Below are 23,182 nucleotides of genomic sequence, written 5' to 3'. Positions count from 1 at the left end.
TTGCCATTTGATAACAATAGCCTAGTATATTCAACATGCTGTAAATTACTGTCTTGTAACAGTTTCACTTGATAGCCTTCAATATTGACTGTTCTAGAGAATTTGAAACCGTTTTTTGTAAGAACATAGTATATGGGATTGATTTTAAGAAATTTAGTGGAGATTCAGTGAAAATAAAAATCTCATTCATTTGTCAAGACCTGTCCCCATGCTTGTCTCAGAGCAGCACGGAACGGTGCTGAAATAGTTGACCACAGTGGGTAGGCTATCGCTTCAAATCCTATTGCTTCTAACTTCAATATGTTTTATAAATAAATAAGACTGTTAACAGCACATTACTCAAAACTAGTGAGACTCATGTCGCCAACAGTATATCTTTTTTTTTTAAATGTTATGACGTGACTCTTAGCCAATAATTAGGTTTAGAGGATTCTAAATGAATATCTAAGTGACATATCTAAGGGCAAATCTGATCTGTGAGAATATCTAAGTGGCTTTTATATAATTATTAATTAATTAATAATAATAATCGCTTTGTTTTAAAAATAATATTTTGGAGATTTCATTTTCAAATAACCTAATGTGAGCGAGAAAATGGCCATTCTTGAAAATGGGGTGAGACATTGTTACTAATTTGTAAATAAAGCCAGTTTATTTATTTATGTTTTTAGAGGGAGAGAGCCCACTGTCAATTCATGAATCTCCCGGTCACGGCCGGCACGGGTATCGAACCAGCAACTGTAGCAACGTCAGTGAGTGTCTTAGACCGCAGCGCCACTCGGGAGGTCCCATCCACAAATGTTTAATGCTGATCAATTGCCTTGCACAAAGTATCTATTGTCCTGCTAATAGCCCATAATTGCGCTGTAAATCGTGACTGGTCGGGAGTAGGCTACAGTACTACAGTAAGAGCAAAATAATCCTAACATTTCCACACCCTATTTGTAGATTAACCAATACCCAAATGGAGATTCAGTGAAAATAAAAATCTTATTGATTTATCAAGACCAGTCCCCATGCTTGTCTCCCCATGTCTGACCTCTAAATGCTGTCTAAGCTCTATGTTTTGAAGAGTATTTTCCAGTAAGCAACAATTTGTTTACCTTCATTAGCCTACTTTGTTCCATTATTTCTGTCATTCAGTGATATTTATTCCCATAGTAATTTGTTATGAATTTCTAAGGAAATTAACATCTGCATTTTGAAAGAGTATTTTTATAATTATTTATGAACTAAAGCACAAAGATGTTGATGAAGAAATATAGTACTGTACAGTATATGCTTTATCCGACATTTTTGCGGTTGCATGAGGTCGCCTGCACACACTTTAAACATTTGGATAATAAAGCATTTAAAGCATTTTGAAAATAGAAGCCGCCTGCATTTGTTTATTAGGCTACTGTGCAGTCTGACAAGTACACATCCTTGGAATAGCAGAACAGCATTAAAGGTCCAGACGTCCCTTGCTGTGCCTGGTGAGCAGTTGGTCAAGTTCTGTTGTCAGAAGAGGCATGGAAATGTCAGGGTGAACCGACGACCTGACGAACCCGCCAGGTATGTTGACTCTTCCTGTTGGAAGTGGAGTTCCAGTGCTCACATGTGTGCCTGGCATGGATTGTGACATCTCATTCCTCGCCATGTTCAACACGTCATTCTCCACCTGACTCTCCGCCAATGACGTGTGACTCTCCGCCAATACCGCCTGGCTCTGGACCAATGCATCAGCTGTCGCCCGTATCTCTGCCCTCAGATAATGTTTTTCTTTCTGCTGGTCTGCCTTCAATGACTCTGTCTCGGTCTTCAAAGTTTGAATCTGAGCCATGTTCATCTTCATCAGATGAGCAGAATGGTACCACCCTGAGCCCCCATCGATTACAGTGGCCTATGATAAAAATGGTAGATCAATTAAGAATCAAAAGTGACTCCAACACATAAATGCTGCATACACATGAAAAATAATAAGACCTACACCAGTTTTAAAAGCCCATTACTCAACACTAGTGAGACTCATGTCGCCTATGTTAGGCCTACAGTATATCTAACAACAACAACAAAAATGTCTGACGTGACTCCCTGCCAATAATTACATTTAGAGGATTGGATGATTCTAAATTTATATAAGGGGCATTTTATCAATGAGTATATTATGGACCACAATAGTTGTTGTATTATTTGTTCTATCTTTTCTGGTGGATTAAACTGAAATTACAACCAACTTTCTATGGTTTAAAAAATAACTATATTTTGGAGATGATTTCGTTTCAAATAACCTAAAGTGAGCGAGAAAAAGGCTATTCTTGAACATGGGGTGAGACATACAGTAGTTACTAATTTGTAAATAAAGCCAGTTTGTTATTTAGAATGATTTATTTCTGTTTTTAGAGGGAGAGAAACCAAAAGCCCACCATTCCCTCGTGGGTCTCCCTGTTGCAGCCGGCACAGGTACTGAACCAGCATCTGTAGCAACACAGTTTGCAATGCACTGTCTTAGACCACTGCGCAAACACAGGCACTGTACAACATAGTAGAGTAGGCTACAGTACCACAGTACTGTTTCTCTTAGAATAAAAACCTCAGTGGAACAACAGTTTTAGTAGGTAAGTGCACAATTATCAGTTTCTATTTGGTTTATGTCGCCCATTCATTGTCAGTTAGAGACAAAGTAGCACCTTTTAAAACATTTTAACATCAGCTGATATTTCAAAGTGCTGTACAGAAACCCAGCCTAAAACCCCAAACAGCAAGAAATGCAGGTGTAGAAGCACGGTGGCTAGGAAAAACTCCCTAGAAAGGCCATAACCTAGGAAGAAACCTAGAGAGGAACCAGGCTATGAGGGGTGGCCAGTCCTCTTCTGGCTGTCCCAGGTGGAGATTATAACAGAACATGGCCAAGATGTTCAAATGTTCATAAATGACCAGCATGGTCAAATAATAATAATCACAGTAGTTGTCGAGAGTGCAGCAAGTCAGCACCTCAGGAGTAAATGTCAGTTGGCTTTTCATAGCCCATCATTAAGAGTAACTATACCACTCCTGCTGTCTCTAGAGAGTTGAAAACAGCAGGTCTGGGACAGGTAGCACGTCCGGTGAACAGGTCAGGATTCCATAGCCGCAGGCAGAACAGTTGAAACTGGAGCAGCAGCACGGCCAAGTGGACTGGGGACAGCAAGGAGTCATCATGCCAGGTAGTCCTGAGGCATGGTCTTAGGGCTCAGGTCCTCCGAGAGAGAGAAAGAAAGAGAATTAGAGAGAGCATACTTAAATTCACACAGGACACCGGATAAGACAGGAGAAGTACTCCAGATATAACAAACTGACCCTACTCCCCCGACACATAAACTACTGCAGCATAAATACTGGAGGCTGAGACAGGAGGGGTCAGGAGACACTGTGGCCCTATCCAATGATACCCCCGAACAGGGCCAAACAGGAAGGACATAACCACACCCACTTTGCCAAACCAAAGCCCCCACACCACTAGAGGGATATCTTCAACCACCAACTTATCATCCTGAGACAAGGCCGAGTATAGCCCACAAAGATCTCCACCACTGCACAACCCACCTTGGGACCTAAAAGTATAATCAGTGCTCTAACTCTCCTTGCACTGGTCTGGAGCAATGAAGTGGTGACGCAGTGTACCGTACTAAACCATAAATTACCTGTAAGTCCCACAGCATAATCGCAAAACATTTTGTTGAGCAACCACTGAATGTTTGTGCTTTTCTAATAACCGTTTTCTGTGTTCATGCAAGTGACTGATTGAACAAATCCTCACTATCAGTATCTGCAATTTGGCAGTGCGCCCATATGCTTGTTTTGAGAATGAAAGATCTCTCTGTTTCAAGGTCTCAGCTTAGAGACAAGAATCCTTGTGAGGTATTGGTCTGTCACACGCATGACCCAGTATTGGTCGGTCACATGAATGAAGCAAACGTTAATGATGAATTAATAAGCTAAATCATGCAACTATAACTTGTCTCTATATAGATCTAACGGGACTGCCCCTCGATGGAGCTCCTTACAGATGTTCACTATGGTGCATCAAGTTTGTTGGAACCTCTCCAGTTAACTGATAATAAACGATGATTCCTTTAAGATTGACTTTGAGTGTCCCTGAGTAAGATTTTCCACAACAGATGTGACAAATCTTGATTTAGTGGTTTATGATAGGGTAAGCATTAGAATAGAATAGAACAAGACTCCCCAATATTTGCAGCCATAGGTGATATCTTCCTAGCAGCTTAGCCGTCATCAGTATTGTGAAATAATTATCATGTTAAGGTAAGATCTGAATGGGATTTGCTGATCCAAGAGCAGCGTTGCCTTTCTTTTGATCCCATCAGGATTGACACGTGCCTCAACAAAACACTTAGTGAACGTTCTCTCTGCGTGGTGTTTTGGGAAACATATGTTACATCTTCGTCTGTTGTAGGAAAGATGCATCGTAAAACACTCGTAAGCCTAAGTTCCATTGCTATCGGGAAACAAGGTTCTGGTCTGTTTGGTTGCTAGGTGAAGACAGGTTCCTGGGTCCAGAGTGATGTGTCTGTAAATTGTCCAGTACTTGTCTTCAGAGGTGTGGCTATGCTTGTCCTTAGTCTGTCACTACAATCATAGCTTCTCTGCCCTGAAGCAGACGCAAGACGACAAGACTGTTTTCCTAGTACAGACTGGAGTTTACTACAACGGTCACAGGCTTCATCAATAAGTGCATGGATGATGTTGTCCCCACAGTGACTATAAGAATGTATCCCAACCAAAAACCATGGATTATAGGCAATATCCGTGCTGGGCTATAAGCTAGAGCTACCACTTACAACCTGTTTAAACAAGGTCACCGGGCCAAACGGAATACCAGGGCGCTTTCTCAAAGTATAACCAGACCAGCTGGCAAGTGTCTTCACGAACAGTTGTAATCTCTCGTTGTCCCAGTCCTTAATCCCAACATGTTTCAAGCTGATCACCATTGTCCCTTTTCCCATAAACTCCAAGGTAACCTGCCTAAACGACTATCGCCTTGTAGACACTCACATCTGTAATTATGAAGTGCTTTGAAAGGCTGGTCATGACACATAAACACTATCATCCCGAACACCCTGGACCCACTCCAATTTGCGTACCGCCCCAACATATCCACAGATGATGCAATCTCAACTGCAATCCACACTGCCCTATCCCACCTGGAGAAGAGGGGAAATAACTACAGTTGAAGTCGGAAGTTTACATACACTTAGGTTGAGTCATTAAAACTCATTTTTCAACCACTCCACAAATTTCTTGTTAACAAACTATAGTTTTGACAAGTCAGTTAGGACATCTACTTTGTGCATGACACAAGTCATTTTTCCAACAATTGTTTACAGACAGATTATTACACTTATAATTCACTGTATAACAATTCCAGTGGGTCATAAATGTACATACACTAAGTTGACTGTGCCTTTAAACAGCTTGGAAAATTTCAGAAAATGATGTCATGGCTTTAGAAGCTTCTGCTAGGCTAATTGACATCATTTGAGTCAATTGGAGGTGTACCTGTGGATGTATTTCAAGGCCTACCTTCAAACTCAGTGCCTTTTTGCTTGACATTATGGGAAAATCAAAAGAAATCAGTCAAGACCTCAGAAAGGCCTCCACAAGTCTGGTTTATCCTTGGGAACAATTTCCAAACACCTGAAGGTACCACGTTCATCTGTACAAACAATAGTACGCAAGTATAAACACCATGGGACCATGCAGCCGTCATATCGCTCAGGAAGGAGACGCGTTCTGTCTCCTAGAGATGAACGTACTTTGGTGCGAAAAATGCAAATCAATCCCAGAACAACAGCAAATGACCTTGTGAAGATGCTGGAGGAAACAGGTACAAAGTATCTATATCCACAGTAAAACGAGTCCTATATAGACATAACCTGAAAGGCCGCTCAGCAAGGAAGAAGCCACTGCTCCAAAACCACCATAAAAAACAGACTATGGTTTGCAACTGCACATGGGAACAAAGATCATACTTTTGGGAGAAATGTCCTCTGGTCTGATGAAACAAAAATATAACTATTTGACCATAATGACCATCGTTAAGTTTGGAGGAAAAAGGGGGAGGCTTGCAAGCCAAAGAATATCATCCCAAACGTGAAGCACGGGGGTGGCAGCATCATGTTGTGGGGGTGCTTTGCTGCAGGAGGGACTGGTGCACTTCACAAAATATATGGCATCACGAGGAGGACAATTATGTGGATATATTGAAGCAACATCTCAAGATGGGTCTTAGGTTTTCCAAATGGACAATGACCCCAAGCATACTTCCAAAGTATGGACAACAAAGTCAAGGTATTGGAGTGGCCATCACAATACCCTGACCTCAATCCTATAGAAAATTTGTGGGCAGAACAGAAAAAGTGTGTGCGAGCAAGGAGGCCTACAAACCTGACTCAGTTACACCAGCTCTGTCAGGAGGAATGGGCCAAAATCCAACCAACTTATTGTGGGAAGCTTGTGGAAGGCTAACCGAAATGTTTGACCCAAGTTAAACAATTTAAAGGCAATGCTACAAAGTACTAATTGAGTGTATATACACATCTGACCCACTGGGAATGTGATGAAATAAATAAAAAGTTAAATAAATCATTCTCGTTACTATTATTCAGACATTTCACATTCTTAAAAGAAAGCGGTGATCCTAACTGCCCTAAGACAGGGGATTTTTACTAGAATTAAATATCAGGAATTGTGAAAAACCGAGTTTAAATGTATTTGGCTAAGGTGTATGTCAACTGTATGTAAGAATGCTGTTCACAGACTATAGCTCACCGTTCAACACCATAGTCCCTTCCAAGCTCATCACCGAACTGAGGATCCTGGGACTGAACACCTGCCTCTGCAATTGGATCCTGGACTTCCCCAGGTGGACTACCCGCCCCCTCCCCCTTCACCACTCCTCTCTTCCCCATGCTGAGCAGCAACTAACCAACACTTTTATCCTTCCCCTTACCCTGAACTGGATTTATATCCTAACCTCAATCCCTCCCCTTACCCTAAACCGGTTTCATATCTAAATCCCAGCCCTACCTTCCCTATACACTGATCCAACACATTCTTTCCCTTTGACCCCTCTGTTTATTCATGTTTTTGTTTGGTCTGATGTTTTCTTTAAAATCCTCTTTTTGTTTTTCTTTTAATTTCTACAATCGCAAAGCGACTTTGAGTCCTTGAAAAGCGCTATATACTGTACGTCCCATGTATCATTACGATTACAGAGAGGAGGTCAGAGACTTAGCAGTGTGGTGCCAGGACAGCAACTTCTCCCCCCCCCCCCCCCCCCCCCCCCCCCCCCCCCCCCTCAACCTCCACTGTCACAGTAAGGGTGAGAGGTTAGCATGTCTTGGGGATATGTTATTTGTGAAACTGTAGCTTTCTCACTCATCATTATTCACGATTCATTCAGGGTTATCTGTAATCATGGTAGCATCCACATTCATGTAGAAATGTTCAGAAATACAATCTACTCTTATCGACTCCAAAAGGCCACAATACATTATTTACTATTAATTCCTATTGGCCACAAAATAATCTGAAACCAAAACAAAGAGCAAATGCATTCAAGAAATTTGTAGAGTCACAAACTTGATGTCCTGATTGCGTGCTAAGAACGTGGGACCGACCAACATTTTTTTGTCTTGTACTGATTGTATGTGGGTGTTTTGATGTGCAGGGTATTGCATTCCTCATTTTGTTTATAGTGTGCAAGTGGAATTCAGCAGATGAGAATGCAACAGGGTTGGGTATGTTTCCACTTGACACTGCAGAAATACAGTGGGGCAAAAAAGTATTTAGTCAGCCACCAATTGTGCAAGTTCTCCCACTTAAAAAGATGACAGAGGCCTGTAATTTTCATCATAGGTACACTTCAACTAAAAATTCCAGAAGATCACATTGTAGGATTTTTAATGAATTTATTTTCAAATTATGGTGGAAAATAAGTATTTGGTCACCTACAAACAAGCAAGATTTCTGGCTCTCACAGACCTGTAACTTCTTCTTTAAGAGGCTCCTCTGTCCTCCACTCGTTACCTGTATTAATGGCACCTGTTTGAACTTGTTATCAGTATAAAAGACACCTGTTCACAACCTCAAACAGTCACACTCCAAACTCCACTATGGCCAAGACCAAAGAGCTGTCAAAGGACACCAGAAACAAAATTGTAGACCTGCACCAGGCTGGGAAGACTGAATCTGCAATAGGTAAGCAGCTTGGTTTGAAGAAATCAACTGTGGGAGCCATTATTAGGAAACGGAAGACATACAAGACCACTGATAATCTCCCTCGATCTGGGGCTCCATGCAAGATCTCACCCCGTGGGGTCAAAATGATCACAAGAACGGTGAGCAAAAATCCCAGAACCACACGGGGGGACCTAGTGAATGACCTGCAGAGAGCTGGGACCAAAGTAACAAAGCCTACCATCAGTAACACACTACGCCGCCAGGGACTCAAATCCTGCAGTGCCAGACGTGTCCCCCTGCTTAAGCCAGTACATGTCCAGGCCCGTCTGAAGTTTGCTAGAGAGCATTTGGATGATCCAGAAGAAGATTGGGAGAATGTCATATGGTCAGATGAAACCAAAATAGAACATTTTGGTAAAAACTCAACTCGTCGTGTTTGGAGGACAAAGAATGCTGAGTTGCATCCAAAGAACGCCATACCTACTGTGAAGCATGGGGGTGGAAACATCATGCTTTGGGGCTGTTTTTCTGCAAAGGGACCAGGACGACTGATCCGTGTAAAGGAAAGAATGAATGGGGCCATGTATTGTGAGATTTTGAAAACGTTTGACCTCTGTCATTGCCAACAAAGGGTATATAACAAAGTATTAAGATACACTTTTGTTATTGACCAAATACTTATTTTCCACCATCATTTGCAAATAAATTCATTAAAAATCCTACAATGTGATTTTCTAGATTTATATTCTCATTTTGTCTGTCATAGTTGAAGTGTACCTATGATGAAAATTACAGGCGTCTCTCATCTTTTTAAGTGGGAGAACTTGCACAATTGGTGGCTGACTAAATACTTTTTTGCCCCACTGTATGTATTAGATGTTATGTGTTCCGATTGGTTGGTTGAATTTTCATATCAATAAGGTGTTATGCCATTGGTCATTCTTGCAGATAGGTGGATATCACAAACGTAAATCTAAGCTTGACATGCAAGCATTTGGTCTGAAATATTGTTTTCTATTTTCATATTTACAATATGTATGCTACCATTCAAAAGTTTGGGGTCACTTAGAAATGTCCTTGTTATTGAAAGAAAAGCACATTTTTTTGTACATTAAAATAACATCAAATTGATCAGAAATACAGTGTAGACATTGTTAATGTTGCAAATGGCTACTGTAGCTGGAAACGGCTGATTTTTAATGGAATATCTACATAGGCGTACAGAGGCCCATTATTAGCAACCATCGCTCCTGTGTTCCAATGGCACGTTGTGTTAGCTAATCCAAGTTCATCATTTTAAAAGGTTAATTGATCATTAGAAAACCCTTTTGAAATTATGTTAGCACAGCTGAACACTTGCACTGATTAAAGAAGCAATAAAACTGGCCTTCTTTAGACTAGTCGAGTATCTGGAGCATCAGCATTTGTGGGTTCGGTTACAGGCTCAAAATGGCCAGAAACAAAGGCTTTCTTCTGAAACTCATCAGTCTATTCTTGTTCTGAGAAATGAAGGCTATTCCATGCGAGAAATTACCAAGAAACTGAAGATCTCGTACAACTCTGTGTACTACTCCCTTCATAGAACAGCGCAAACTGGCTCTAACCAGAATAAAAAGAGGAGTGGGAGGCCCCGGTGCACAACCGAGCAAGAGGACAAGTACATTAGAGTGTCTAGATTGAGAAACAGATGTCTCACAAGTCCTTAACTGGCAGCTTCAATAAATTGTCCCTGCAAAACACCAGCCTCAACGTCAACAGTGAAGAGGCAACTCCGGGATGCTGGCCTTCTAGGCAGAATTCCTCTGTCCAGGGTCTGTGTTCTTTTGCCCATCTTAATCTTTTATTGGCCAGTCTGAGATATGGCTTTTTCTTTGCAACTCTGCCTAGAAGCCCAGCATCCTGGAGTCACCTCTTCACTATTGACATTGAGACTGATGTTTAGCGGGACTATTTATTGAAGCTGCCACCAACTCATTCAAGGGTTTTTCTTTATTTTTTTACTAATTTCTACATTGTAGAATAATAGTGAAGATGTCAACATTATGAAATAACACATATGGAATCATATAGTTACCAAAGAAGTGTTAAACAATCCAAATATTTTATATTTGAGATTCTTCAAAGTGACCACCCTTTGCCTGATGACAGCCTTGCAAACTCTTGGCATTCTCTCAACCAGCTTCACCTGGAATGCTTTTCCAACAGTCTTGAAGGAGTTCCCACAAATGCTGAGCACTTGTTGCCTGCTTTTCCTTCCCTCTGCGGTCCTACTCATCCCAAACCAGCTCAATTGGGTTGAGGTCGGGTGATTGTGGAGGCACGGTGATCTGATGCAGCACTCCATCCCTCTCCTTCTTGGTCAAATAGCCCTTTCACAGCCTGGAGGTGTGTTGGGTCATTGTCCTGTTAAAACAACTAATTATATTCCCACTAAGCACAAGTCAGATGGGATGGTGTATCGCTTCAGAATGCTGTGGTAGTCATACTGGTTAAGTGTGACTTGAATTGTAAAGAAATCAGACAGTGGCATCAGCAAAGCAACCCCACACCATCACATATCCTCCTCCGTGCTTCACGGCGGGAACTACAAATGCGGAGATCATCCGTTCACCTACTTTGCGTTTCACATAGACAAGGCTGTTGGAACCAAAAATCTCAAATTTGGACTCATCAGACCAAAGGACAGATTTCAACCGGTCTAATGTCCATTGCTACTTTTTCTTGGCCCAAGCAAGTCTCTTCTTCTTATTGGTGTCCTTTAGTCGTGGTTTCTTGCAGCAATTCGACCATGAAGGCCTGATTCACGCAGTCTCCTCTGAATAGTTGATGTGTGTCTGTTACTTGAACTCTGAGAACCATTTACCTCGGCTGCAATTTTTTGGGCTGGTAACTCTAATGAACTTATCCTCTGCAACAGAGGTAACTCTGGGTCTTCCTTTCCTGTGTCGGTCCCCATGAGAACCAGTTTCATCATAGCGCTTGATAGTTTTTGCAACAGCACTTGAAGAAACTTTCAAAGTTATTTTCCTGTGCTTTCTAAAAGTATTCAGACCCCTTAACTTTCTCGCCATTTTGTTACGTTAGAGTCTTATTCTAAAACATTTTTTATTTTTTATTAAACGGAAATATCACTTTTACATATGTTTTCAGACCCTTTACTCAGTACTTTGTTGACGCACCTTTGGCTGCGATTACAGCTTCAGGTCTTCTTGGGTATGACACTACAAGCTTGGCACACCTGTATTTGGGGAGTTTCTCCCATTCTTCTCTGCAGATCCTCTCAAGCTCTGTCAGGTTGGATGGGGAGTGTCCCTGCACAGCTATTTTCAGGTCTCAGTTGAGACAGTTGTCTCTCTATCTGGTGGCAACACACATAGAGATCACAGGCGGTATGTGGTACCTTAATTGCGGAGGACGGGCTCATTTTAATTGCTAGAATGGAATACATGTAATGGTATCAAAAACGCCAAACGAGTGGTTTCCATGGGTTGGATACCATTCCATTTACTCCATCCCAGCCATTATTAAGAGCCGGCCTCCTCTCACAGCCTACTGTGATAGGTTACACCCAAGCACCAAAATAGAATAGGCATGATGCAGATGTTTTAACAACTGTTAAGACAAGCTATCTCAGAGGAGAGAAAGTGAATGTACCAAGTAAGTCATTGTACTAAGGTATTTTTTTTTATAGAAGACATGATACTGCCAGTATGAGTACAACTGGTTCTGGAACTTTGATGCCAGCTCTTTCTCTCTCTCTCTTACAGTAGTCCCAATCGGAACTGTTTAGACAGCTTTATCCTTGCACCATATCATCTCTACAATTCTGCCTGATAGTTCAATGGTATTGTATGGGATTAACATGGATTGAGTGCTCTTTCAGGAGTTCTGAATCCTAAATGGTGATGCGCTGTCCCTGTGCTCAGTGCCTGAAGGTCAGTGGACCAGCTGGACTGTGAAGGGGAATGCCAGAGAGAAAGAGGGAGGGAGTTACCCGTCATACATGATCTGAGCCAACCTCCACCCCGCCCCGCCCCGCCCCTCCCTCCTGGCCCTCCCTCTCTACTCTTAACTGTGTGTTCTGAATGTGGTTCAACAAGCTGGACCGCCTCCAGCACACTCTAGGGCTGGGCTGGAACAGCTGTTCAAGCATGTGTGTGCGTACATGTGTCAGTACATCTATGTCTATCTTCGTTTCTATCTCTCTGTGTCTATGTCTGCCTCTCTCTCTTTCCCTCACACACACCGTGCTGAGGTGCTTCCTGAACAGGGCTCGCTCTAGGACCCAGTGAGAGAGAGACTAGGGGGCGCGGTGATATTTTTAATCTGACCACAGAGCCTGTTAACTCGCTGCTGCTGTTTCCTCGAAACTGAAGACAGCTCTGACAGAAGTGCCTTGTGCCTTTTAGCATAGTTCTTCATCCTCAGTGTGATACTAACCGCTGTAGGGTAGTACCCCAGCCCCTTGGAGCAGAGACACCCCCAGGTCCCAGACAGCGGCCCCCCCCTTCATGGCCCCGTGGCCCTGTGTGTCCTGACATGCCAGGCAGCAGCAGCAGCACATGCCAAGCCCCAACAGGCCAGCCATGGAGCAGCAAGCCTGGATACTGAGGGGCTTCCTGGCTCAAGTGGAGAGCAAGGAGGCTGAGGTGGAGGAGGCGGAGAGTGGCTTCACCGGGGAGTTCTTGGTGAGTTATTCTCTTTATTTGATCATTCTGTTACAGGGGGGCTCCTCTCTCAGACACGGGACGGGTTCCGAGCTGTCTCACTTCATCAACAAGTGGATTAACTCTGTTGGCGTTGGAGTGGTGCGGTCTTTACCTCTGCTGTGATGTCTAAGCTTAGAGAGCACTGTGTGTGTGTATTTGTTTGGATGTGAGTGTGGGCGGACATAGAGAGCTGTTGTGTGAAGCCAAACTGTTTCATTCCACTGGACAGAACTCTGTCAATGTCCCAAGAAGAATTGTACAAAAGAATGTCATGCTCAGAGGAGAGACATACTATTTACTGTATGTTGTGCTATTTCTGTATGGGTTGTCAGTCAATCCCCAACGACTGCTTATTAGCTTCCTCTTACTGCACTGCTGCCTGTTTCTAAAGGCCCCCATACAAGGAAGGAGATCTACAGGCAAATGTAATGTTATTGATGTAGAACGAGCCCCCCACCACCACCCACCCTGCACACACACACACACGCGCGCTTAAACACACACACGCAGACAAATACACATATACGCGAACACACGCGCGCACAGACACACACACACAGACACGCACACACACAGTGACTGACGGACTCTTGCGCTACAAATGCAAATGGATATGACAGAAGCCTGTTAATAAGGCCAAGTGAAGCAGCGTATACACGGTGACATCAATCACCGGTGCACTTCAACTAAAACTCTGTGGTAAAACTGTTTGGATAGTCCATCTGTGGACGCTCGACCCGCTATTAGTAACATTTCAACTAACTACTAACCCTAGCTCTAACCCAAACCCTTACCCTTATTCTAAACCTAACCGTAATCTTAGCAAGCAGTTTCCTATCAACAGATAGTTTGTTGACAGAATGTAAGTAAGTAAGTCTGACCAACGCCGCCTCGGGCCACCCCATGGTCCTGTTCCCATGGATGGCATCACCTGTGGACCATCGCCATGGTGAGGAGTGACACCTCTGTGACTGAGGGTGTTGGGCCTACTCTCCTCTCCTCTCTCTCCGCACGCCGCCCTGCTTGTGTCATGCCCCTGCCGTCCTGACCACCCGGGGGAACAGAGCTCACATCACTTCCTTGTGGAACAAAAAGAGCTCTATGGTCTGCAGGGTGCAGATGTCTGCTCCCGGCCTGCTCTGCATCAGCCTTGTGTTCGGGCCGTCTGTGAGAACTGGGCCTGAACAAAAAGACCAGTGTGTTTGAGATACAGAGGACCAGGAAGGGGCACTCTGGGGCTTTATTTGGAATGCCACTCATTCACTACTAATTGGAATGGAGTCACTGATGACTGGAAGTTCTCTCTTAGTCTATGGCTAGGGCTGTTTCCAGTAAGCTAATGTCTGTACGTTTGAGCCATGCCAGAGCTGATAAAAAGCTTTGGAAGTAGTAGTGGTGTCACAGTGTTACCCACAGAGTGTACAGGGTGTGACTATAACACTGAATTTAGCTCTGGGGAGGAGTGACAACTTATTGCAGTTCAACTGTCTCTCCTCTCAATTAACACTGAAGAGAACTGTAAATGCAAACCATGGTGGGCAGGTACTAGACTCAGACATGGGAACTGTGACAACGGCAACCTCATTGTCTATGGCTACTTGCTTCCAGTTCCCCAGAGGAACAAGGTAATTAGACACCCTCACATTTAGCCACATAGATCGAAGCGTTAGCCAGACTGGGATAAACCCTTCCCTCCTTCACATGCAAACATACGTGTTGGGTTCTCTAATATTTGCCTCACTTCCCTCTGTTGCAGAGGCTCAAACGCCAGTCCACCAAGTACCGCACTGACAAAACCTACCCCACAAAGATAGCAGATAAGCAGGAGAACGTGAAGAAGAACCGATACAAGGACATTGTTCCCTGTAAGTCAGCTTTTACCGTTACAGTCTAATGCAGTGGTTTGAAGTGGTATATTTATGCAGTCCTCACTATAACCTTTCACTACTACATCTCACTACAATAGCGTCCTCATTTCCCTTCAGTTGACCACAGCAGAGTGAAACTGTCCCTCACCACCTCCAAGAACGATAATGACTACATCAATGCCAGCTTCATCAAGGTAGGGTGATGGGACTTTGTCCTGGTATACTAGACTGTACAATAGAAGAGTATTTGCAGCAGAGTCCCAGGTGGACAAGTGTGTGACACTGTGCTCTGCGTACCCCCAGGGAGTGTCAGGGGCCAGGGCCTACATTGCCACCCAGGGCCCTCTTCCCCACACCGTGCTGGACTTCTGGAGGATGCTCTGGGAGTATGACACAGAGGTACAACTCTGTCTCTGTGTGTGTCTCTCTTTCTCTGGTGGGGTTGGTATACTGATGGACTGATGGTGATCTTGTCTTCTAACAGGTCATAGTGATGGTTTGCAGGGAGTTTGAGATGGGCAGGGTAAGTCACTCTCTATGCTCATGTACACTATACACTTCTGTATTATTACACTCAGTGGTGGAAAAAGTACTCAATTGTCATACTTGAGTAAAAGATACCTTAATAGAAAATGACTAAAGTAAAAGTGAAAGTCACCCAGTAAAATTCTACTGGCGTAAAAGTCTAACAGTATTTGGTTTTAATATACCTAAAAATCAAAAGTACATGTGATTGCTAAAATATACTTCAGTATCAAAAGTAAAAGTATGAATAATAAAAAAAAATCCTTACATTAAGCAAACGACACAATTTTCTTGTGTTTTTTTTATTTACGGATAGCCTGGGACACACTCCAATACTCAGACATCATTTACAAACTAAGCATTTGTGTTTAGTGAGTGAACCAGATCAGAGGCAGTAGGATGACCAGGGATGTTGTCTTGATAAGTGTGTGAATTTAACAATTTTCTGTCCTGCTAAGCGTTCAACATGTAATGAGTACATTTGGGTGTCAGGGAAACTGTATGGGGTAAAAAAAAAAGTACATTATTTTCTTTAGGAATGTCGTGAAGTAAAAGTAAAAGTTGTCAAAAATATAAATAGTAAAGTAAAGTACAGATACCCCAAAAACTACTTAAGTAGTACTTTAAAGTATTTTTACTTAAGTACTTTACACCACTGCTTACACTGCATTTCATAGTCAAATACTGTGTTACTAAAATGGTCGGTGTTGTGGCTTTATGCGCATTGAAGACTGTTTGTGTTACTCTTTTGTAGAAAAAGTGTGAGCGCTACTGGCCAAAGAAACAAGAGGAACCTTTTGTGTGTGACCCGTTTACTATTTACTGCGTGAGTAGTAGGCTACTTCCTCTCTCTTTCTCGCTCTCTGACCACTTCCTGATTTGGTTGGTCAAATGGCCTCTTAACCATAACTAGGTTATCTACACTGCAGTGATCAGTTGTCAAGAATGGTAGATGAATGCAACCTTTGAAAATCCAGATACAGGCCCTTAAAAAATATGTTGATGTGCTTAGTCATTTTTGCTATGGGATTCTAATTTCTGGGGTTCTCCTCAAACATGCCTGAAATATGCCTAAACATTGATAATCACTTGTGTCAAGTAAATGTAGTATACTAATGTCATTCTCAGGTTAAAAAGACTAGCCTCTGCAGGTTTTCTGTGTGAAAATAATGCTAAACTGCCAACTCTGTGTGTTTGTGTACAGGACTCAGAGGAGAGTAAAGGAGACTATGTGAGCAGGAACCTAAGAGTGACCTACCGCAATGTAAGTACTGTTTATACCCTTACTATAAACTGAAATGCAGCTTTAATTAGAAACTATCATGGATAGAATCTGAGGACATAAATGCTTAAAAACGCAAAGTTGTGATGGAATATTTTGTGGGTGGAATTGTAGTATACTTTGGTGCCGAGCATGTCAGCAATAAATCCCCTCAAAACTAACATCACGAGGTAGGGGTAAACAGGAAGCCCCGTGTGAGTACACAGGTCTCCTGGTGTGTCTCCCTGTCTGTGTTAACATTGAACTTTGTTGTTTGTCCCTTAGTGGAGTCGTACCCTGAGACAGCTGCACTATATCAACTGGCCGGACCACGGGGTCCCAGACACCATCCCTCCCATCCTGGAGCTCCTGCAGGAGATGAGAGCTTACCAGGCCCATGAGGATGTACCCATCTGTATCCACTGCAGGTCAGCTCTCCAACCCCCCTACTTTAAGTTAACTGTGTACTGTGTGTATGAATCATTGTCTGATACGGAGAGTCAATAAACCATCGCAAAGCACGGAAAGTTAGGTTCCCTTTGCATCTAATGCTAGGCAGTCATATATCTCTATCTATGATGCTGTGGGGTCCTTTCTCATGAAATGGTAATTGTTACGTAGGTGGAACACATTCTTGTGGGCCTCCTGTTGTAGACCCCTTTATGCTCAGGCACCTCCCTCTTCTCTTAGAAACACAGACAGGAAGTGTTTGTGGGCGGATGGCCGTCAGGCGACAGTGGGTGTTACAACAAACACTCGTATATCTTTTCCTTTTCTCTGACTGTCTCTGGCCATGGTTACAGCTAACACATGAACTCAAAAGTACTTAGCACTGCATGCTAAGCCAGTGAAAAGGTAACCGAGTGTAAGTCCGTTGCTTATCTGAGGGCCTAGTGGTGGTGATGTGTTTTTCAACCCTGTCCTCCTTTAATAACTCTGTTGACTGACTTTCGTGAGTAAGACACGAGAGAGAGAACAGCGCTTTTTTCCATACTATGACCACAGTGACACACGGAAATTCCATCGGTGGTGACAGGCCTCCTCTTTGAAAGTTGCACAACGTGTTTGTCATAGGCTTGAGTCAAGTGTTGCATGACACTCCAGAAAGAAGACTCAACAGATAAATCCTCAAATGCATCAAGAGTTTTCCACAAGACATGTTATCCCCTCTCTCTGTTCTCTATAATAAGACTATGATTGACCCTCTTTAGCAACCCGTATTAGGGCCAATTGCGAGAGATGATTTACCCCAGTCAGATGGCATTACACTTCAGTAGTCAGTGTATAGAAGTGTCCGTGTGCCAGGCTGACATCCAGGCGTGGTTTACAGGAGGCATCACAGATAGATGAACCACCAGGAACGGAATGTTCAGTCATAGGCATCAGGCATGCCCGTGCCATAAGACCCACGCTCTCCTCTCTACTCAGTCAGTTAACCCACAGGCAGGATTGAGGATAGGAAAGTATTACCGTATGAAATGACAGATCTGCTTACACACGTTTTCCTTGGAACAGTTCACTCTCCACGGGAGACTGGGCTGCCCTCATATCACCTACAGTTGAAGTCGGAAGTTTACATACACCTTAGCCAAGTACATTTAAACTCAGTTTTTCCACAATTCCTGACATTTAATCCTAGTAAAAATTCCCTGTCTTAGGTCAGTTAGGATCACCACTTTATTTTAAGAACGTGAAATGTCAGAATAATAGTAACAAGAATTATTTATTTCAGCTTTTATTTCTTTCATCACATTCCCAGAGGGTCAGAAGTTTAAGTACACTCAATTAGTATTTGGTAGCATTGCCTTTAAATTGTTTAACTTGGGTCAAACATTCCGGGTAGCCTTCCACAAGCTTCCCACAATAAGTTGGGTGAATTTTGGCCCATTCTTCCTGATAGAGCTGGTGTAACTGAGTCAGGTTTTTCAGTTCTGCCCACAAATTTTCTATAGGATTGAGGTCAGGGCTTTGTGATGGCCACTCCAATACCTTGACTTTGTTGTCCTTAAGCCATTTTGCCACAACTTTGGAAGTATGCTTGGGGTCATTGTCCATTTGTAAGACCCATTTGCAACCAAGCTTTAACTTCCTGACCGATGTCTTGAGATGTTGCTTCAATACAACCACACAATTTCCTGCCTCATGATGCCATCTATTTTGTGAAGTGCACCAGTCCCTCCTGCAGCAAAGCACCCCCACAACATGATGCTGACATGATGCTGCCACCCCCGTGCTTCACGGTCGGGATGGTGTTCTTTGGCTTGCAAGCCTCCCCCTTTTTCCTCCAAAAATAACAATGGTCATTATGGCCAAACAATTCTATTTTTGTTTCATCAGACCAGAGGACATTTCTCAAAGTACGATCTTTGTCCCCATTGTGCAGTTGCAAACCGTAGTCTGGCTTTTTTTATGGCAGTTTTGGAGCAGTGGCTTCTTCCTTGCTGAGCGGCCTTTCAGGTTATGTCGATATAGACTCGTTTTACTGTGGATATAGATACCTTTGTACCCGTTTCCTCCAGCATCTTCACAAGGTCATTTGCTGTTGTTCTGGGATTGATTTTCACTTTTCGCATCAAAGAACGTTCATCTCTAGGAGACAGAACGTGTCTCCTTCCTGAGCGGTATGACAGCTGCGTGGTCCCATGGTATTTATACTTGCGTACTATTGTTTGTACAAATGAACGTGGTACTTTCAGGCGTTTGGAAATTGTTCCCAAGGATGAACCAGACTTGTGGAGGTCTACAATTTGTTTTCTGAGGTCTTGGCTGATTTCTTTTGATTTTCCCATGATGTCAAGCAAAGAGGCACTGAGTTTGAAGGTAGGCCTTGAAGTACATCCACAAGTACACCTCCAATTGACTCAAATTATGTCAATTAGCCTATCAGAAGCTTCTAAAGCCATGACAACATTTTCTGGAATTTTCCAAGCTGTTTAAAGTCACAGTCAACTTAGTGTATGTAAACTTCTGACCGACTGGAATTGTGATACAGTGAATTATAAGTGAACTATTCTGTCTGTAAACAATTGTTGGAAAAATGACTTGTGTCATGCACAAAGTCGATGTCCTAACCGACTTGCCAAAACTATAGTTTGTTAACAAGAAATTTGTGGAGTGGTTGAAAAACTAGTTTTAATGACTCCAACCTAAGTGTATGTAAACTGACGATTTCAACTGTGCCTGGGCTGTTGAGTAGAGTCTGACAGTCTATCTGTCAGTTAGGCTATGTGGGCCAGGAGCAGGAAGGACCAGGCCTGCAGGGACAGGCAGCAGAATGTATGTGCCAGATCAGAGCTGACAGAGTTGACAGCCAGGGCGTTAATAGCAGCCTGCAGTGCAGTGACTGCTCACACTGTGTACACTCACACACACTGCAGTTTGCAGGCTGGGGTGCTAAAGCGCTGTTACACATTAATAGCTCAGCAAGGCTTTTCATCACGCTAGTTGGTACTGTCAACAACGAATGTATAGTGTACTTGTTTGTGGTTCTTAATTAATGTACTGTGTTTTACGTTAACCTTGTTTTCTTCCTGTTTGTCACCGCAGTGCTGGCTGTGGAAGAACAGGAGCACTGTGTGCCATCGACTACACCTGGAACCTGGTGAAAACACAGGTGAGATAATGGTACCTGCCCTACCCTATACAGTAACATCTCCTCCGAACCAGAGTGTGAGCAGAGGACCAAAAGACTACTGTGTCGATGTCGTGCTGTACTGAAAGATACCATTTCTGTAACTGTGTGTGTCACCTACCGATCGCTACCGACGCCTTTTGTGTTCATTTCCAGCTGCTCACAGAAGAATTCAACATCTATGACCTGGTCAAAGACATGAGAACACAGAGGCCTTCTGTGGTTCAGACCAAGGTAGTGTTCTCGCTTCGAGTTCTTCGTAGGGTTTTTACGTATAACCACGTGTATAAACACATCCGTTGTGACAGGCTTCTTTTAGACCAAGTGTGTGTTTTCACTTCATAGTGCTATTTTAGCGTAATCACATACAGCACATACAAACAGTGTGACATGCCTCTATCTGAGCTATTATCGCAAGGCTGTAGCTCAACATTATCTGATGCCAACCCACTCGAAGCCTTAATCTGTAACAAGTAGAGCCACATATTTAGAGCAATCTCTAACGTTGCATCTCCCCACGTGCAATCTCTCATTACTATTTTGTTGGAAGGCTTCACAATAGTATCTTGCCGTGGTAACTGATAAGGGATCGATTGAACACTAACAGAACTGGTTTTGTGTTTAACTACAGGAACAGTACGAGCTACTATACAGAACCATCAAGTTCCTGTTTGAGAAGTACCTGCAGTCCATGGCACCAGTCCCCCCTTCCTGTACAGAGGAGGTGAGACAGACAGCGTGTTTGAGCAAGGCGAGGTGCAGAATCACTGATTTTGTTCGTAGTAGTTATAGTGGGATGAAAGGTGATTTGTAGATCCAAGATTCTGCGCACAATGACTCTTGCTAGGGGAACCAGACTGGCTGTTTGGTCATGTGGTAGCAACAGTTAAACCACAGGCAGAGGAACACAGCAAAACAGACACAGACTATGACCAGTGATCTGTATTTTATGTAAATACTTTCTCAGAGGGGGAGTGATTAAGCGTGCAATTTTGTTAAACTGTTTAGGTGCCAGCGGCCCCCTCACCCCCTACAGCCAGTGACAGTGAGCTCTCTGACCTCAGTGAGGAGTCTGAAGCTGAACAGGAACCAGAACCCGATCCCCAGCCTAAAATGGAACCACAGGCAGAACACAGGTACCGCACAGTAAAGACTTTTCCCCCATCAACCATAGATCTGACAATTCAAGTTTTTTTCATGGTGCATTACTGTAAACCTTGAAGCATATCTCTATAGCAAAATACACTACATGACCAAAAGTATGTGCTCACTTGCTCGACGAACAACTTGGTTGAGGTCAGGGCTCTGTGCAGGCCAGTCATGTTCTTCCACACTGATCGCGACAAACCATTTCTGTATGGACCTTGCTTTGTGCACAAGGGCATTGTCATTCTGGAACAGGAGAAAGGCCTTCATCAAACTGTTTCCACAAAGATGGAAGCAAAGAATCATATAGAATGTAATTGTATGATATAACGTTAAGATTTCCCTTTACTGGAACTTCCTCCTCCACCAAACCTTACAGGTAGCATTCTCCTGGCATCCGCCAGATGGCGTTTCCACTGCTCATGAGCCCAATGGCGGCCAGCTTCACACCACTCTAGCCAATGCTTGTCATTGCACATGGTGATCTTCGGAAACCCATTTCATGAAGCTCCCGACGAACAGTTATTGTGCTAACTTTGCTTCCAGAGGCAGTTTGGATCTTGGTAGTGAGTGTTGCAACTGAGGACAGAGCATTTTTACACGCTACCCGCTTCAGCACTCGCTGGTCCCGTTCTGTGAGCTTGTGTGGCCTACCACTTCACAGCTGAGCCGTTGTTTCTCCGAGATGTTTCCATTTCACAATAACAGCACTTACAGTTGACCGGAACAGCTCTAGCTGGGCAGAAATTTTTAAACTGACTTATTGGAAAGGTGGCATCCTATGACAGTACCACTTTGAAATTCACTGAGCTCTTCAGTAAGGCCATTCTAGTGCCAATGTTATGCTATGGAGATTGCGTGGTTGTGTGCTCGATTTTATACTCCTGTCAGCAACGGGTGTGGCTGAAATAGTAAAATCCACTCATTTGAAAGGGGTGTCCACATACTTTTGTATGTACAGTGCATTCAGAAAATATTCAGACCCCTTGACCTTTTCCACATTTTGTTAAGTTACAGCAATATCCTAAAATGGATTAAATAAAAAATGTCTTCATCAATCTACACAAAATACCCCATAATGACAAAGCAACAACAGGTTGTTAGAAAGTTTGCAAAAAAAAAAAAAAAAAAAACGTATTTACATACAGTTGAAGTCGTCAGATTACATACACTTAGGTTGGAGTCATTAAAACCGTTTTTTCAGCCACTCCACAAATGTCTTGCTAACAAACTATAGTTTTAGCAAGTCAGTTAGGACTTCTACTTTGTGCATGACACAAGTAATTTTTTCCAACAATTATTTACAGACAGATTATTTCACTTATAATTCACTGTATCACAATTCCAGTGGGTCAAAAGTTTACATACACTAAGTTGACTGTGCCTTTAAACAGCTTGGAAAATTCCAGAAAATGTCATAGCTTTAGAAGCTTCTGATAGGCTAATTGACATAATTTGAGTCAAATGGAGGTTTACCTGTGGATGTACTTCAAGGCCTGCCTTCAAACTCAGTGCCTCCTTGCTTGACATCATGGGAAAATCTAAATAAATCAACCAAGACCTCAGAAAACAAATTGTAGACCTCCACAAGTCTGGTTCATCCTTGGGAACAATTTCCAAACTCCTGAAGGTACCACGTTCATCTGTACAAACAATAGTACGCAAGTATAAACACCATGGGACCACGCAGCTGTCATACCGCTCAGGAAGGAGACGCGTTCTGTCTCCTAGAGATGAATGTACTTTGGTGCGAAAAGTGCAAATCTATCCCAGAACAACAGCAAAGGACCTTGTGAAGATTCTGGAGGAAACAGGTATA

At 43.0% G+C, this 23,182-nt stretch overlaps 1 protein-coding gene across 4 annotated transcripts in view; it reads left to right on the top strand.

The window, feature by feature from the left end:
- Window positions 1-11,555: 11,555 nt before the first annotated feature.
- LOC110492085 (tyrosine-protein phosphatase non-receptor type 12) overlaps window positions 11,556-23,182 on the top strand; it is a 19,619-nt gene continuing 7,992 nt past the window's right edge. Inside the window, exons 1-12 of one of the 4 annotated variants that reach the window (XM_021566093.2) lie at window positions 11,556-12,911; window positions 14,689-14,797; window positions 14,918-14,994; window positions 15,104-15,199; window positions 15,285-15,323; window positions 16,080-16,151; window positions 16,530-16,589; window positions 16,872-17,014; window positions 20,133-20,199; window positions 20,374-20,451; window positions 20,849-20,941; window positions 21,226-21,353. In XM_021566093.2, coding sequence (XP_021421768.2) covers window positions 12,786-12,911; window positions 14,689-14,797; window positions 14,918-14,994; window positions 15,104-15,199; window positions 15,285-15,323; window positions 16,080-16,151; window positions 16,530-16,589; window positions 16,872-17,014; window positions 20,133-20,199; window positions 20,374-20,451; window positions 20,849-20,941; window positions 21,226-21,353 — 1,088 coding nt within the window. In that variant the 5' untranslated portion in view covers window positions 11,556-12,785. Of the gene's footprint in view, window positions 12,912-14,688; window positions 14,798-14,898; window positions 14,995-15,103; window positions 15,200-15,284; window positions 15,324-16,079; window positions 16,152-16,529; window positions 16,590-16,871; window positions 17,015-20,132; window positions 20,200-20,373; window positions 20,452-20,848; window positions 20,942-21,225; window positions 21,354-23,182 lie in introns of those variants that run through there. The other 3 variants (XM_021566090.2, XM_021566091.2, XM_021566094.2) reach the window with 3 other exon arrangements.

Source organism: Oncorhynchus mykiss, chromosome 16 (genome assembly GCF_013265735.2).
Source record: "Oncorhynchus mykiss isolate Arlee chromosome 16, USDA_OmykA_1.1, whole genome shotgun sequence".
NCBI lineage: Eukaryota > Metazoa > Chordata > Actinopteri > Salmoniformes > Salmonidae > Oncorhynchus > Oncorhynchus mykiss.
This window is presented reverse-complemented; position numbering and strand designations above follow the sequence as displayed.